This window comes from Armigeres subalbatus, chromosome 3, assembly GCF_024139115.2.
Source record: "Armigeres subalbatus isolate Guangzhou_Male chromosome 3, GZ_Asu_2, whole genome shotgun sequence".
Lineage (NCBI taxonomy): Eukaryota > Metazoa > Arthropoda > Insecta > Diptera > Culicidae > Armigeres > Armigeres subalbatus.
In genome coordinates, this window is record NC_085141.1 from 335,069,436 (window position 1) to 335,087,857 (window position 18,422).

Consider the following 18,422-nt stretch of genomic DNA (forward strand, 5'->3'; position numbering starts at 1 on the left):
AAGCGGAATTATCAAGTTCCTACGAATTTTAGTGCAATATCCTGTTAGACCAACTTATAGAAACATTGAAGCTTTTTAGGTTCATAAAAATTTGGAATTGGAAATAACCTTTGAAAAAAGTTATAAGTAAATCATTCCCATGATACCCTAACGCCATTTCTCCACACTGCTCAGAACCAAATGTTCGAGTGACTGGGCGATGAAAGGAAAATCAATTCACGCTGCGAAAAGAACTCCTTGAAGCTTGAGTTAAAATAAGTACATTTCCACTCAATTGTTGATTCTTTTAAAGGGTGTACGGAATCAAATTGCACCACTTTCAAAAGTCGATAACATTTCACCTACTGGGCTGATTACAACGAAATTTTGTGAAAGACGGCTTCAGCATGTGTTATTCACACTGCGTGAATTTCATTAAGAAACTTCCAGTAGTTTTGAAAATACAGCCGAAGGAACAGGACGTGTGAAAATAAATCTTGCGCATTCACCACCATATTCCATATCTTATAAAAAGATGTTAGTAATCCAATTTTTTGCCTTTGACTCCGATATCACCAGAATTGCGGCAGATTGAAAGATACTGGTCTGGAATGAAAACACGAGCTTCGGAAGCCTCCAAAATTGATTATTACGGAACATAAAATGTTAATTTGGCCTTTCGCGTCAACATTTCGTATTGGTTTCTAACTCCAACGTTAACATTTTCGTTTATCCGACTAATACAGGTAAACTTTTCAAAAAACTTTCTGTTTTGTCGCTTCTATAGTAAACAACCAAAATCAAAAAAAAAAAAAAAAGCGCTGAAATCTAATTTTGGACTGATATTTGTCAGATTTTGAGAGAGCATCAATCTCATTGTTCAGGCCGGTTCACGCTGCAGCACTTTTTTGATTTTTTGTTTTCGATTTTTGTAATAGTTAGAAGCGTCAAAAAATATGCACACTCAGTTTTTAATTCTGCACCTCGGCAAAAATCCGCACAGCCGTCTGCCCAGCAAACAAAAAACTGATATTCCGGGAAAAATGACGTTTGTTAGCTGATTTGCGGCAAATTATTTGCCGATTTTCAGCAACTTTGACAAGAATCTCGACAAAAACATGTTTTCTGGGGCATGGCTGCGAATCTCGGTTAAAGTTTAACATTTAGCGGAGATCCCGGTAAAAAAAATTAAGTGTGTGATTTCTTTGGGAAAGTTGACTTTAATTAAGTTAAATAATCGACTGCGCTATAAAATTAGTTAATTTTTTTGTTGGGATAGATTGCAGGATGAAAAATGTTAGTCAGGGACATGTACAAAATCTTATGAGTTCATTTAAGAAAAAAGTTTCAGCATTTGGATGTATTTAAGAATTATGTACAGTAAAACAGTGATACATAGTCAAAGCTTCTATATTGTATTTCAGTCCCTGAAAATTTCATGACAATCGGTTGATAGACTAATTTTTGACGAGTAGTTCAAAGTGGTGCAATTTGATTCCGTACACCCTTTACATTGAAGCTTATGAGAGCAGAATTTCTAAGGAACTCTTGTTGTAATTTAATGAAGCAGTTTTAGAGGAATTACGTACAAACAGTTACATCACAGATACAGTTTTAAGCGCGTTCGTTGGCAAAAGTGAGGAAAAAACTGTGAGAGTGCATGAATAAATTAACCGGTAAACCACATTGTTAAAAACGTGTGAATAGATGGGAAAAGTAAAATGAATAAACTAACGTTCCAATTAGAAACTAATCTAATGCGACCTCATAGTTTCATATGGGAACATGGAAAGTTTATGTTCAGGTGCATGACACTACCATGGAATTATAATCCGCCAACTATAACATAACATCCCCAATGGATCAACGGACTAGGATAGCAGTATGCATTACTTTTCCTCACCCATCATAGTTTCAGGTTTTATGAAATTATCATTTACATGAGATGACTTTTTCGCAGATTCCCGTACCGGAGGGTGTGGAAAAGTTTGTTTCATTTTCTCGCCGTCAGGGCAGGATCCAATGTTAAACAAAACAATGTGCGTTGAACTCTCTGGAGCGGGCAAAAAAGCCCCCTGTCTCAGTGGTGCTTTATGTTTCGCGAAAGTTCGAGCCTTCACGGTGTTCCCGATCCGATGGCAGCTTTCCCCGGGTGCAGCGACTTGTTGAGCAGCGCTCTCCCCGAAAGGGATGGATGGTTGAGAACAGCACAACATTTTCCCGCAGCCTTAAGCCAAACTGGTGATGAGTTTTTGCCACACAAAAATATCACACAAGCTGTGTTTTTTTTTCTGGAAGTAAAATCAGGTTGTCATAATGAGGTTGCTTTTTGGCGAAAAGTTCACAGGAATTGTATTTCTCCAGGAGCGTTCAACGTGGGTAGCTAATTAATTGTTTGCCTCAATTATAATTTTCCGTTATTTCGTCATGCTGGTTTCTGGGCATATTCCTAATCCATGTCATTGTAGCTAGTGAATTTTTGTTCTAAGGGATCTAAATGCCAACAGTATTCAAACTGGTATGTTATTACCAGACACCGTTCGTTCTATTGTTGTCCATAAACTGTTAATCAGGGTTTGGAAATTAGTAAAAAATGGACCATTGATGTTGACAAAATTCAATCAATCAAATAAATCTTTTTCAAATGTTTAATACATTTTCTAGAAAACAGAGACAGGGGCCCATCCCCATTTCTGGTTACACCAACGTGTTTGCCGAGCAGTGTAATGCATTTTAAATTAGCCGTTTTCCTCGACTTAATCCTTCCTCCATTGTGTGCTTTCTGTGAACCATGTGGCAGGCAACAACAATTGGAGCGAAGCACACTCGATGGGATTACTTTTCAACAATGCGACGCGAACCATCCACCAGGAACAGAAATAACAAATTATAACTTTTTTCCCACCCCTGCCTCCGGGCGCAGTGCCATATCGTCATCAACGTCTTCGCCATTGTTGGGTGAAAATGAGTTTTTATTCGTTGGAAGCCTCACGGCCACAACCTCATTCGCGGCGTGCTTTAATAAGTTATGAAATCGCTACACCATAAAGATAGGCCGGCCCACTCACCTATAATACAAATCGGCTTGCGGATGAACCGCAGCCGGCCGCAGAAGCCCATGTACTTGGACCGGCAGCCGGCCGACCAGAGCCGCACCAGGTATTCCACGCCGAAGAACACCACCAGGCAGATCTCCATCCAGAATAAGGTCTCGTTCGCGAACTTACTGTACTCCTCGATCGTCGATAGCACGCTAAATATCAGACACACCAGCACGAGCATAAACCTGGAATGATAGAGGAGAAAGGGAAAATTAGTCGAAGCGTCAGTCAAATTGCAAATCCTAGTTGGGTGGTTTTAAATAGTTTTACAATGCTTTATTTTCCAACAAGCTATATCAAGGATATAACAAGGATTTTGTGTTTGGTGTGTTTCTTTCGATCAAAAAAGTTATCAATACTTAATAAAACTCAAAGATGTTCAAATTCAAAAATAAATTATAAAGACCAGCACCACACAGCTGTAATGGTGATGGCATTTTTCGCATATTTTGGGGAGTGTCAAATACATTTATTAGGGGAATTGTGTATAGATTTTCTCCATTGTTATTATTCCTAAAACTAATCCTATTTGAATAAATATGAAAAGTATAAGCTAAGTGAGCATTTATATTTTTTTCAATCTAAAACCCCGTACTTGTTTCCTTTGTGAAGCAATTTCATGTTTTCCACGTACTTTTCATACATGACCGACGTTTGGAATATGTTTGGGATGTTTATTTTTGATATATTGGTTAAAACAATTGAGAAACTCTTAAGCTTTATATTCTCTTTGATGATGTGGCCAGCAGTGATCCGTCAAGTATTTACAAATTGTTGAGTTTGTGGAATAGAGAGAACATACAAACAACATAATGTATTTGAGAAGCAAAGTAGTCATGAAAGCAATATTGATGATTATCGTGTTGCGATTCAGTGATACAGACGTTCAGAACGAGCGAGGTTGATAAGCAGTGAACAGAGGAACGAACATGTGCACCTCCGTCCAAGGATGACAAAACTCAAAATAAGCACCAATGTAGATGTTCAGGAACGTCACAAGGACAAGCAAATCATTTCCGATTCCCTCAGGACAGGAAGATAGATTGTTATTGCCTTCCTAACGGAGTTTCGACAACGGTAGAAAATTGATAATCATTTCACCCAGAATTGATACCGTATTATGGCGGAGATTTATTTCTTAGCTGGACCTTGTAGTCATGACTATGATGGAGCCAAACATTCAAGCATACTACAATGCAATTCTACAAAATACTCAACATAAAATGGTGAATGTGAGTGTAGGAAAACGACAAAGAACAGATAAATAGGTAGGAAACCCAAAGAAAACTGAAAAACAGGCACAAAATAAACGACATTTGATTTAGAAATATCGATAAAAAACGAAGCAGATATCATACTTACTTATGGGTCCTGTACACCTCCGGTGGTGCAAAGGACCGACTTTAAAGATTTAAATCCGGAGCGATGTCCAGCTATCGCCTTAACCTGTTGCCAGGTTAGATTTCGGTCGACATCTTTTATTTTTTTGCCTTTCTCGTACAACAAAGTTGTACCGAAAGGCTATATGATCACTCCGAAAACGAATTTTTGATATTTTATTGAGGCTTCGCCGCCATGCTGCGATGTCCCGCAGGGTTCCAGTCTAATGCTTGTTTACTGATTTCGTTTTCGCTCCTACGTAGTGTGTGGCCGACGCAGTTCCACTTCCGGTCCCGACTTTCTGTTGCTATCGGCCTCTGGTGACAACGACGATGGAGCTCGTTGTTTGAGATCCAGTTGTGAGGTCACCAGGGCCGAATAGGAAACAGGCATCTGTTAGTGAACACAGCCTTTGAGCCTTTGAGTGTTCTCCACTGATACACACATACATACATACATACAGATTTCACGTTAGAGTTGAAAATTCGTATTTTGGTGAGTTCTCTTCTGCCTGTTTTTCCAGATAATTCTTAAACTCGCAAAGGGAGCCCTTGCTTTCTTGATCCGTGCGCCTGTGTCGATCTTGGTACCGATCTTGGAAGTTTTCAACATTCTTCACTGATTGTCCGGCTGCTGTGAAACTGGAAGGGGACGCCGTGTTTAAGATTTGGCTTAGCTACACATATCACAACTTTCCATTATGACCACCACCACATCTTTCTAGTTTTGGGCATGATCGGTACGATAAGAGACTAATAACAGAGTAAGATTTTTGGGTAAGTTTTGGAAAATAAATAAGCACCTTCATGCGGCACATCAAGCTTCATGATTTCAAAAGTTATGGCATTCTATGGTAGTTTTGTATAGACCTGTACGCCGCTGCTCACACAACAAAAATACTTTTGAAAATTGTTTTTAACATATGTTTTATCGGGTTTATTGAAAGCACCTGCGATTTTTAAGGCCGATTGATTTATAATTTTTATACTATCACTTTGAAGTTTAAGCACAGCCTGAGAAATCAATTGTTTTTCAGGAATTTTAGGAATTGCTCCTAAGAAATCCATTCCTGGAGGAACTTCTTAAGGAATTCCTGGAGGAACTTCTGGACGAATTTCTGAAGGAACTTCCGGAAAAATTGCTGGATGAACTTCCGGAGGAATTCCTGGAGGAACTTCCACAGGAATTCCTGGAGGAACTTCCCGAGAATTCCTTGAGGAACTTCCGGAGGAATTCCTGGAGGAACTTCGGAGGAATTTCTGGAGGAACTTCCAGAGGAATTCCTGGAGGAACTTCTGAAGGAACTTTCGGAGGAATTCCTGGTGCAACTTCCGGAGTAGTTCCTGGTGGAACTTCCGGAGGAATTCTTGGAGGAACTTCTGGAGAACTTTCGGAGGAATTCTTGGAGGAACTTCCGGAGGAATTCCTGGTGGAACTTCCGGAGGAATTCTTGGAGGAACTTCCGGAGGAATTCTTGAAGGAACTTCCGGAGGAATTCTTGAAGGAACTTCCGGAGGAATTCTTGAAGGAACTTCCGGAGGAATTCTTGAAGGAACTTCCGGAGGAATTCTTGGAGGAACTTCCGGAGGAATTCCTGGAGGAACTTCTGGAGGAATTCCTGGAGGAACTTCCAGAGCAATTTCTGGAGGAATTTCCGGAGGAATTCCTGGAGGAACTTCTGGAGGAATTCCTGGAGGAACTTCCAGAGGCATTCCTGGAGGAACTTCCAGAGGAATTCCTGGAGGAACTTCCAGAGGAATTCCCGGAGGAACTTCCAGAGGAATTCCTGGAGGAACTTCCAGAGGAATTCCTGGAGGAACTTCCAGAGGAATTCCTGGAGGAACTTCCGGAGGAATTGCTGGAGGAACTTCCGGAGGAATTCCTGGAGGAAATTCCAGAGGAATTCCTGGAGGAACTTCCAGAGGAATTCTTGGAGGAATTTCCGGAGGAGTTCCTGGAGGAACTTCCGGAGGAATTCCCGGAGGAACTTCCGGAGGAATTCCTGGAGGAACTTCCGGAGGAATTCCTGGAGGAACTTCCGGAGGAATTCCTGGAATAACTTCCGGACGAATTCCTGGAGGAACTTCCGGACGAATGCCTGGAGGAACTTCCGGAGGAATTCCTGGAGGAACTTCCGGAGGAATTCCTGGAGGAACTTCCGAAGGAATTCCTGGAGGAACTTCCGGAGGAATCCCTGGGGAACTTCCGGAGGAATTCCTGGAGGAACTTTCGGAGGAATTCCTGGAGGAACTATCGGAGGAATTCCTGGAGGAACTACCGGAGGAATTCCTGGAGGAACTACCGGAGAAATTCCTGGAAGAACTTCCGGAGGAATTGTTGGAGGAACTTCCGGAGGAATTCCTGGAGGAACTTCCGGAGGAATTCCTGGAGGAACTTCCGGAGGAATTCCCGGAGGAACTTCCGGAGGAATTCCTGGAGGAACTTCCGGAGGAATTCCTGGAGGAACTTCCGGAGGAATTCCTGGAGGAACTTCCGGAGGAATTCCTGGAGGAACTTCCGGGGGAATTTCTGGAGGAACTTCCAGGGGAATTTCTGGAGGAAATTCCGGAGGAACTTCCGGAGGAACTTCCGGAGGAATTCCCGGAGGAACTTCCGGAGGAATTTCCGGAGGAACTTCCGGAGGAATTCCCGGAGGAACTTCCGGAGGAATTCCCGGAGGAACTTCCGGAGGAATTCCAGGAGGAACTTCCGAGGAATTCCCGGAGGAACTTCGGAGGAATTCCCGGAGGAACTTCCGGAGGAATTCCCGGAGGAACTTCCGAGGAATTCCCGGAGGAACTTCCGGAGGAATTCCAGGAGGAACTTCCGGAGGAATTCGGAGGAACTTCCGGAGGAATTCCCTGAGGAACTTCCGGAGGAATTCGGAGGAACTTCCGGAGGAATTCGGAGGAACTTCCGGAGGAATTCCTGAGGAACTTCCGGAGGAATTCCCGGAGGAACTTCCGGAGGAATTCCGGAGGAACTTCCGGAGGAATTCCCGGAGGAACTTCCGGAGGAATTCCCGGAGGAACTTCCGGAGGAATTCGGAGGAACTTCCGGAGGAATTCCGGAGGAACTTCCGGAGGAATTCGGAGGAACTTCCGGAGGAATTCCTGGAGGAACTTCCGGAGGAATTCGGAGGAACTTCCGGAGGAATTTCCGAAGGACCTTCCGGAGGAATTCTCGGAGGAACTTCCGAGGAATTCTCGGAGGAACTTCCGGAGGAATTCCCGAGGAACTTCCGGAGGAATTCGGAGGAACTTCCGGAGGAATTCGGAGGAACTTCCGGAGGAATTCCGGAGGAACTTCCGGAGGAATTCCTGGAGGAACTTCCGGAGGAATTCCGGAGGAACTTCCGGAGGAATTCGGAGGAACTTCCGGAGGAATTCCGGAGGAACTTCCGGAGGAATTCGGAGGAACTTCCGGAGGAATTCCTGAGGAACTTCCGGAGGAATTCCTGGAGGAACTTCCGGAGGAATTCCCGGAGGAACTTCCGGAGGAATTCGGAGGAACTTCCGGAGGAATTCGGAGGAACTTCCGAGGAATTCCCGGAGGAACTTCCGGAGGAATTCCCGGAGGAACTTCCGGAGGAATTCCTGAGGAACTTCCGGAGGAATTCCTGGAGGAACTTCCGGAGGAATTCCGGAGGAACTTCCGGAGGAATTCCCGGAGGAACTTCCGGAGGAATTCCCGGAGGAACTTCCGGAGGAATTCCCGGAGGAACTTCTAGAGGAATTCCCGGAGGAACTTCCGGAGGAATTCCCGGAGGAACTTCCGGAGGAATTCCCGGAGGAACTTCCGGAGGAATTCTCGGAGGAGCTTCCGGAGGAATTCCCGGAGGCATTCCCGGAGGAACTTCCGGAGGAATTTCCGGAGAAATTCCTGGAGGGACTTCCGAAGGAGCTTCTGGAGGAATTCCTGGGGGAGCTTCTGGAGGAATTCCTGGAAGAACTTCCGGAGAAATTCCCGGAGGAACTTCCGGAGGAACTTCCGAACCAATTCCCGGAGGAACTTCCAGGGAAACTTCCGGAGGAATTCCCAGAGGAACTTTCGGAGCAATTTCCGGAGGAACTTCCGGAAAAACTTCCAGAGGAACTTCCGGAGGAATTCCTGAGAAACTTCCGGAGGAATTCCCAGAGAAACTTACGGAGGAATTTCCGGAGGAACTTCTGAAGGAATTCCCAGAGGAACTTTCGGAGGAATTTCCGGAGGATCTTCCGGAGGAATTCCTGGAGGAACTTCCGGAGGAACTTCCGGAGGAATTTCTGGAGAAACTTCTGGAGGAACTTCTGGAGGAATTCCTGAAGGAACTTCTGGAGGAATTCCTGAAGGAACTTCTGGAGGAATTCCTGAAGGAACTTCTGGAGGAATTCCTGAAAGAACTTCTGGAGGAATTCCTGGAGGAACTTTCGGGGGAAATCCAATTATTGGCATCTCCTTAGGAATTCCTTGAGGAATATAATGATAATGATAATCTCCTTAGAAATTCCTGAGGGAACTTCTACCGGTTCAACTGTTTCTAATAATTGACCCTTGAACCGTTACTCGGGAATTCCATTTACCGGTTCCAATCGGTCCAAATGCGGTCCAGGAAATACAAAACTATCAAATAATGTCATAACTTTCGAAATCATAAAGTTTTAAGTGCCGTATGATGGATTTTACATATTTTACTTATTGGACCTTTAAACCGGTACTATTTAAATATGTCCACCGGTTCTAATCGGTTCAAATACCGCGGAACGTCCGGAATCCGAACAACAGGCCATATTTTGGACCGATCAAATTCCTGATCATATTTGGTATACACGCAAAAAAAAGAGTTCCCATATTCGTGAGCCAGCAAAAATACACAGTGATTTATTTCATGGATTCGGGAGCACCAGTCACGTTTTCCAGAACGTTCCCGAAAACGTGACTGTGCTCCCGAATCCGTGGCTGTTGTTCACGAAAAAATACACCGTGAACTTTTTAGTTTACAAATTCATGAACGCTTTTCTTGCGTGTAGTTTTTGCGCCGTTTTCAATCAAAATATCTAAAATAATCATTTCCGGAGTATGCGTTCTGAGAAATGTCCAAAAGCTGACACCCATTTTAAATCCAGAATTACTCCGGAACCGAGTGGCCAATCCTGAAAATCCATAAAACTGATAAAACTTGAATAAATTCCGCTTCTGTTGGTGAAAGTTGGGATAAAAAATGTTAAAAAACAATAAATTTACAGCCAAAAAGATTTTTATTGTCGTTTTCAAAAGGAAGGTTTGTAATGGAATGGTTTATATCGAATAACTGAGTTTGCGGTAATAGCTGGTTAATTTATTGAATTCCTATCATCAAGGAAGATCAAACAAATGTATACCAGTTAAGCTTTACCTGTGTTTTGGGGTTTCAATTTGGCGAAAGGCTTAGGTTGCCAATAATTGAAATTTTCCTTATATTCCATATTACTGGCGTTTGTCTAGTGCAAGTATTATCAAAGCGTGCATACGTACCGAAGCAAATTAAAAAATCTGGTTTAATTTAAGAGTATATTCCCTGGAAATAGAAATTATTTATTATCGGGTCAAAATGCCAGTTTGTTATAAATAGATTGGTACAAAATTGTTTTTAACTATTTTAAGTCGCAAGAGGCAACATTTCACTTGGTGGATTTCTTCTGTCTAATCTAGTGTGAAAAAGGCAAATGCAAATGATTTCACCACCTCAAGTTTGTATTATGTAGTACCATATTTCGTTTGCAATTCCTTTAGAATTTCTCTCCTCTATACAGCGACAATTTTAAAGAGTCTGCTACAAGATGTTTGCTTCAGGGTCTATGAGTAGGTCCTCCACATTTGGTGACAGCACTTCGACATTAAGAAGCGAGCTTTTCCAACATATTTTTAATACCACCAAAATCCTTACAATGTTTCTTAAATGTCAGACCATTCGGCTATCATCCACAAACAAGACAAGGCGAGACGTCTTATTACTAATGTTTACAGGTTAAGCTCTTTGAGACTATGCTGGCTTGTGTAATAATTAAATGGTTTCAAAACACTCATCCGTATTCGAACCCAGTTACGCCGAGTACGCTTTCGCTTTACAGTCGCTCCATTGCGCGCTGAGCTATGGGAGTACCTTTGTGTGTGGTAAGTGCTCAGCTACGACTGACAAACGACGTAAAGCACGTACGATGTACTCTGCTGAAGTGCTGCCGAGTACCGCAGACGACGTCTACTCTGCTGTGGCGGTGTGCTGTGGTGGTTTGTTCAACAGGATATGAGATATTCATGTCAGATGATTAAATTCTGATGCAAAAAGCGCTGTAGGCGGTACTTTGAATAGATGGCTTGAAAGAAGGTCTTCCTCAAATGGGCCCGTATAGATATATTTTTGCACTTGGCAGTATTCGATTGGGCCTTTGAAATGATGCTACCAGAAATTGACAACACATGGGACTAGACAGATCATGTGCTCAACACATGTACATTATTTGGATTATTGAAAACTCTTGTTCGAAATTTCACTTCACTAATTAAAACTAGTATAGATACCGATGCAGTACCTACCGTAATTGTGAAACATCTTTGTACCTAACAAATGATTAAATCAGAATATAAAACATACCGTTGTGTGACCGGCAAAAAAAACACCCTTAACAGGCCGGCAGGGTACCCGGGTACCCACGAAACTAAAATGCTTATATCTCTGGAAATTTTCAACCGATTTCAACAATTTTGGGCTTATTCGATTCAGAATTTTCTCTTCTATAAAGATGTTACCAAGATGAACCGATCCGGTCAATTCGATTCCTGGAAAATCCGGATTTTCAGGAACATGTCCTGCATAAATGATACTGATCGTGGATTTCGATAGCTAATCAGCTATACGGGTATCAAACTTCTAGAATTTTCATCAGTAGATTGATTCTTATCGATTTGGGTCCATCAGAAGTGCAGATTTTCGATTGGCCATTCCAGAACAGGTTCCTCGAGGGGTCATAGGTGGCCATGAGCATTGTTCAATGGAACATCAACAATATGGGTATCAAAATTCATGAAATTAACTCTTGCGTATGTCCTTAATGATCCTAGGCTCACCAAACAAGTTGACTCAGGAGTGGCCATTCTGGAACAGGTTCCCCGGGTGCCGGGGTTGGCCAAAATTATTTCTCATTGGAACCCCAACAATATGGGTGTCAAACTTCTTGAAATTGTCTCAAGCGTTTATTTCTGATCTATTTGGGTTCATCAAACAAGTTCACCCCGGATCTCTAATTCCGGAATAGGTTCCCTGAGGAGTCAAGAATGTTCATTAACATTTTCAGAGCTCATTGTTTCAAATCAATTTATCTAGCGATGTAAGTGCAAAATAAATGCAAGGACCACTCATTGACGCCGGGTGACCAACAAGAGACCCACCATAAGATTCCGAACACCCGAAGATATGATCGATTCCAGAAGTTCTTCTAAACAAATGTGACTTTTCATAAACCGTTTGTTTCAACATTGTCATATCAAAACCAATACATGCACTACTCTTCGATCCTAGGTGGCCTCTATCTGATACTACGAAAGTTTGTTCTAGAAATTTGCGACTTTTCTTATAAACAATCCGTTGTAAAGTAATTTCCAGGGCCATTAATTGACTCCAGGTGGACACTAAGTTATCCTTGGGAAGCTCCGAATCATCCGGAGCAGGGATTAATTCTTGAAATTCGTCATTTGTTGTGAGAGCAAAATTAATGCAAGGGCTACCGGTTGGTCCCAGAATGGTGCTCCAGAAGTGCAGAGGCTTCCAGAGCAGTAGTCAATTATTGTAGTTCGTTCTAGAAACTTTCGAAAATCGTTTGTAATAGCAGTATAGAAGCAGAGTCTTTGCTCGCGCTTAGAAGCATAGGGTAGGGGCGTAACTGTATTGATCGATTTCTCTTCATCGATTTTATGTTTACTTCAGGTAGAAGATGCAATAATCCTTCATTACAACCATGAACTCGTCGAAGATAAAACGATCAAAACAGTTGCGCCCTTATGATTCTAAGCGCGAGATTACGAATATCATTCATTGATCCCGAGGGGCCACCAAGAAGTCCTCCTGAAATACCGAAAATCCCGAAGCAATCGTCATTTCTTAGATTTTGTTTTCTACAGTTGCGTAATTGTGAACCATTTTTTTGTAACAAAGTAAAAAAAGAAGGATAAGAGAGCGGGCTTGGTAATCATAAGGCTACTGCTTTTGCCTCATACGCAGGAAGTCGTGGGTTTAATCCAAAGTCCATTCCATTCTCCTACTTTGTATCTTTCTTTATATTTATCTCTAGCAATAGCTAGAACTGGAAATGGACTTCCATACCATTTCCATTTCTTTTCCTATACCTTCAACTTGACTATTCTAGCCGTTTCTGCTAGAATTGGAAATAAACTAAAGAGCTCGTTTCCTACATCCAATTAGAAATTCCATCAGTTGCTTTCTATCTATAACATTAACAGATCGTTAACCAAGACGGACCTCTGCTCTCGAACTTTAGCCCAACAATTTCAATAAATTCCGTACGAACAGAGGTATATTCGGCTTGCAGTGGGCGAGTGATTGCATCATCATTTCCACTCCCTTCCCTACATTGACTTGCATTCTGAGTCCACTGATAATCTGTTTGAAACAAAAATCTGTAACTAAATGCGCTCCCTCAGAAGATGAAGAAACTGGCTAGTCGAATCAGTTTCGTCGTTCCAGTTTCAAAATCTACCTGTCTGGCCGTGAAGGCCGATGAGATGTCGACGGATGAGATGCTTAGCCTGAAGATGATCCTTTATGAATTTCGGGAGTACAACTTGTAGACTCACCATCTGTCTATTGATTTCAAAGCAGCGTACGATTCAGTGAAGTGCTGAGGTAGTGCTTGATGGGGAAGTTGTTGAAGAATTTGTTTATCTTTGAACACATGACATGTGACAATGACGTTTCCTGTGAAGTGAAAAGACGTATTGCTGCTGAATAGGGGCTTCCTCGAATATTGGAAACGAAATTTTCTCTGATTCGTTAGGATGTAAAAAGAGGTGGACCGGAAAGCTTTTGGAGTTTTCGAACAAAAAGTGCTACGTACAATTCTCGATGGGAAATTAGAAAAAAAAAATGGGTGGCGTAGACGCATAAATTACGAGCTGTATCAAGTGTATAAAGAAGAAAATATTGTGAATCGTATAAAATACGGCAAACTCCAAAGGCCGGTAACTTAGTGCGAATGCCGGAAAAAAGAATAGCAAAAACAATATTCACCAGAGATCCGGATAGAGGCTAGCGACTTCGTGCTGCACTTCCACTGCTGCACGCGGTGGAATCGGACCTGGGAACCCTAAACGTTTATGAAAACTGGAGGAAAGTCAAAGGTTGTTTATAGCTTCTAGTGGAGTATCTTCACTTGTCATAAGACGATTTAGAACTATCCCATTCTATTCCACCACTTGAAGTGAACGAACGATTTATTGAAAGTCGCAGTATTATTGGATGTATTGTGGCCGTTTAGATTGCATCAACTATGCTCTCACATTTCTCAACAAGCGATATCTAAAAACTCACTACTTTCTAGGACGACTTAAAAATTGGCACATCTTCGAAAGTTCCGAAGCTTCCAGATGTTCACCTATCAGCCACACGGTTTCAATGAATGATGCTCGAATTGATTTTGATCGCACACAACTACAAAAAAAGTCGCAGCTTTCTAGGGCGAGTTTCTAGAATTGATTAACTTTTCGGCTATTCCTGAGCTGGAGCACCACTTAGTGGCCTCCCGGGGTCAACATTTGGTTCTTGAAATGATAAGTCGTTTTGTGAAACAGTACGGTATATGAGGATGAATTTAAAATTTGGCCCTTTTCTCAGAATGTTCCGGAGTTCCCGGAGGACCATTTAGCGGAGTTTTGCTCTCACATTCATAACAAACCACTGTATTCTAGGACGATATTCAAGAATTTGTATTTACTATGGGTGTTCCGGACATTCAGCGCCAGATGACCAATGGTGGTCAATGCGTTGGTCATGCAATGATGATCTCACAATGCTACAAAAAGTAATAGTTTTTAGGATTTCCAGAATTGGCATTACGCCAACAATAGATTCATAAAAAAACGCAACTTCAAAATATAATCTTCTACGGTGTTAGGCCATTTGGCCGAATGCCGTTTGGCCGAACGCCATTTGGCCGAGTAGTTAAAAAAAATACCTTAGTTTACGAGTGATCCTTCCCCCTACTTCCTTCTCTTTCTTCCTTCCTCCTTATTCCCTCTTTCTTCTTTTTTCCGTCCTTCACCTTCCTTCTTCTTTCTTCCTTCTTTCCTCATCCTTCTTCCTTCTTTCTGCTTCCTTCTTTCTTCTTTCTTTCTTCTTCCTTCTTCCCTCTTCCTTCCTCCTTCGTTTTTCTTCCTTCTTCATTCTTCTGTCTTCATTCTTCTTTCTTCATTCTTCCTTTTTCTTTTTTTCTTCTTGCTTCTTCTTTCTTCGTTCGTCCTTCTTCCTTCGCCCTTCTTCTTCTTTTTTCCTTCTTCCTTTTCCCTTCTTTTTTATTTCTTATTCTTTCTTCCTTCATTTTTGTATTTTTCTTCTTTCTTTTTCCTTTTTCCTTCTTACTTTTTTCTTCTACCTTCTTCATTCTTCATTCTTCAATTTTTCTTCTTCCTTCTTCCTTCTTCCTTCTTCCTTCTTCCTTCTTCCTTCTTCCTTCTTCCTTCCTCCATCTTCCTTCTTCTTTCTTCCTTTTCCCTTCCTTCGTCCTTCTTCCTTCTTCTTTCTTCCTTCTTCCTGATTCGTTCTTCCTTCTTCCTTCTTCCTTCTTCCTTCTTCCTTCTTTCTTCTTCCTTCTTCCTTCTTCCTCCTTCCTTTTTCCTTCTTTCTTCTTCCTTCTCACTACTCACTTCGTAAGGAAACGTATTTCAACTATTCGGCCCAATTACCCTTTCGGCCAAATGGCATTCGGCCAAACGGCATTCGGCCAAGTGGCCCTAAGCCTCTTCTACACCTGGTCATCTCTCCTGATGTTCCAGAACTTTCTAAAACCACTTAGTGGCCATCCGGGATGAATGAGTAGTCCTTGTATTGATTTTGTTCGCTCGTTGCTACAACACTTAAATTCTAAAAAGTCATAGTTTTCTAGGATAAACTTTCAGAATCGGCAAATTCTACTGATGTTTCGGAGCTTTCAGTGGTCCACTTAGTTGCCTTCTGGTGTCAGAGAGTAGTCCTTGCAATGATTTGGGTCTCAACACACGGATTACAAAAAATAACTGCAGCTTTCTTTTTTATTATTTATATTTATTTTATTGAAAAGTATTTATGGCCACTTAACACCCAACGGGGTCCTTTCCTGCAATGGAAGCTATAAAGTCAGCACGTCTGGTGGCTTTCAAACAATCAGAAACACACTGCTGAGGCAATTTCAAGAAGTTTGATGCCCATATTGTTGAGGTTCCATTGGGAAATGTCCATGACCACCTGTGACCCCTCGAGGAACCTGTTCTGGAATGGCCAATTGAAGATCTGCACGTCTGATGGACCCAAATCAATAAAAATCAACCTGTTGATGAAATATCAGGAAGTTTGATACCCATATTGCTATTTACCTATCGAAATCTACGATCAGTATAATCTATGCAGGACATGTCCCTAGAAATCCGGATTTCCCGGTGATCCGAGGGTCCGGCCCGGTCCAATCCTAAAACAGCATGATAAAGGACAAAATTCTGAATCGATTGAGCCTAAAATGGTTGAAAACGATTAAAAATTGCCTAAGATATAAGCATTTTAGTTTCGTGGGTACCCGGGTACCCTGCCGGCCATTTAAAGGGTAAAAAAATGTCGGAACCCCTCCCTCCACCCCTCCTTAATCAAAATTTCAGTTAACCCGTACAATCGATTTTGGCCGTCATTATTGTGGATATGACAGAGTTTCAACCTCCTACTATGAAAATTTATTTAGATATCGCGAATTAAATTCCAAAAAGGTACCCGGGTACTAGGGTGGTCTAACCGGTAGTACCGAAACCGGTAATACCGGTATTACCGGGCAATTTTGGGTACCGAAAATGCCGGTATTAGAGACGGAAAATACCGGTATTTTCGGTAATAAAAATTTTGCTGTCGGTATAAAAATCTGACTTTTTCTTCAATGAATATTGTTGATATCGTCCAGAATTTGCCCACAATGTATGAAATTTTGAAAACGGTACGAAAAGCAGTAGTTCTTTTCCGTAAATCACCTATGAAAAACGATTTTCTGCAAAAATATGTCCGTCCTGAGTTCGAAAAGAATTTGAATTAGTGGCTAATGCCAAGGCACGCTGAAATAATTCAAGCCCTGGAACATGTTCAAGCTGTTGTGGAACTACTGTTCTGTGAGTTCTGCACTCTATATGAAGCCGACATGACGTTCCAATTTACGTTGCAACTATTATCAAATCCAGCCATAGATATTTTTACCACTATTTCGATGTTTTTAAGGAATGAATCCAAGAGAGACGATCCAAATACGACGATCTTTTTGATTTTTTGAATAATTCTGCCGTGAAGCAATTAATCAGAAACGATTTTGGCATTTTCTTCAAGGCATCCAGATAACTTTGATTAAGCATGCGTATGGGATCTTGAAGCGTCTAATCATTCCTGATGCGATCGTTGAAACTGAGACAACGACCATACCTGACGATCGGTACGAAGAAGATGCCTCTATAGATACATATTCATATATGAATATTTTTCTGATTCTTCGGTTAAAGAACAACTTGTGAAGAGACTGTAGCAAAGCAAAACACTTGCGTTGCTGGTGGCAAATACGTTAACGCGGGATCCTTGCATACAATCCGTAACGAATTCTCCTATTATGAATCGGAAGGGAATCCGGGCAAGTATTTGACACTGATTTTTGACGGTCTTGGAACCATTCGTCCTACTTCGGTTGAACCAGAGAGGGCATTCTCAGTAGTTAGCAACATTGCTAACAAAATCCAATGCGGATTGGGAGACGAGTCGCTCAGTATGTAATGTCTACTTAAGTTTCGCTTGGCTCAGCTTAACGAGCAATGATTTTAACATTTGAAGTTTGTCAACAAACATTGTTTTTCATCCAGAAGTTCAAATCAAAAGTTTTTCTTTTACTACCTGAAATTTTCACAAAAACCGGTATTCTACCGGTATAACCGGTATTGGCTCCAACAAATACCGAAAACCGGTATTTGACAAAAATTACCAATACCGACCACCCTACCGGGTACCCAGCCGGCCACACAAGGGTTAATTAGATTATGTTAACGCAAATAGTATTGTTTTATTTTGTGGATGCGATCAGGTTTTACGCATATCAATAAATAAAACGAAATGGAAATTGCAGCAGCTATGTTAAAAGTATAGACCCCATCAAAAATAATATTTCAGTGCTACTACTTCAAACTGCGATATAAAATAAACAACGACTTCCAGTATATTTAAGAGCCATAACATCATTGTTAACGACAAGACCAACAATAACCACAGATACTTCGCAGCTATTATTTCTGATTTGCATAATAAAAAGCGGTGACAAGAAAAAATCAATCACCTCAGAGGAAAACCTTTCCGGTTCATTTGAGTTCAATTCTCTGTTCATATCGGATGTAGAAAATGGTCGCCTTTGCACCCTCTGCCATCAACCATTCAGCTTGTTGGAAACCGTTATCTCCTCTTACGTTTACTACGACCCTTATTTGTGCGTCAACGCTTTTTCTAGCCCCGTTTCAATTCCCCAAGGAGATGAGCGACGGATCTTTTTTTTTCGGAAGAAAACATACACTTGCTGCTCCAGCACGAGGGAAAACTGCTCAATCATTTTGCGAGCAAGTGAACTAAACAAACGACTCAAAGAAAACTTGAAGCTGATATATTTTCACAAACTTTTCAAGCCCCACCAAAATCGCTGGCAACAGACTGCCATCTCGAGAGTGGAACATCGTTACATT

At 41.7% G+C, this 18,422-nt stretch overlaps 1 protein-coding gene across 1 annotated transcript in view; it reads right to left on the minus strand.

Moving 5' to 3' along the window:
* LOC134221316 (potassium voltage-gated channel subfamily KQT member 1-like) overlaps nucleotides 1–18,422 on the minus strand; it is an 802,936-nt gene that overhangs the window by 136,967 nt on the left and 647,547 nt on the right. Inside the window, exon 6 of the mRNA XM_062700517.1 lies at nucleotides 3,048–3,265. Within this exon, the coding sequence (XP_062556501.1) occupies nucleotides 3,048–3,265 (218 nt within the window). The remainder of the gene's footprint in view (nucleotides 1–3,047; nucleotides 3,266–18,422) is intronic.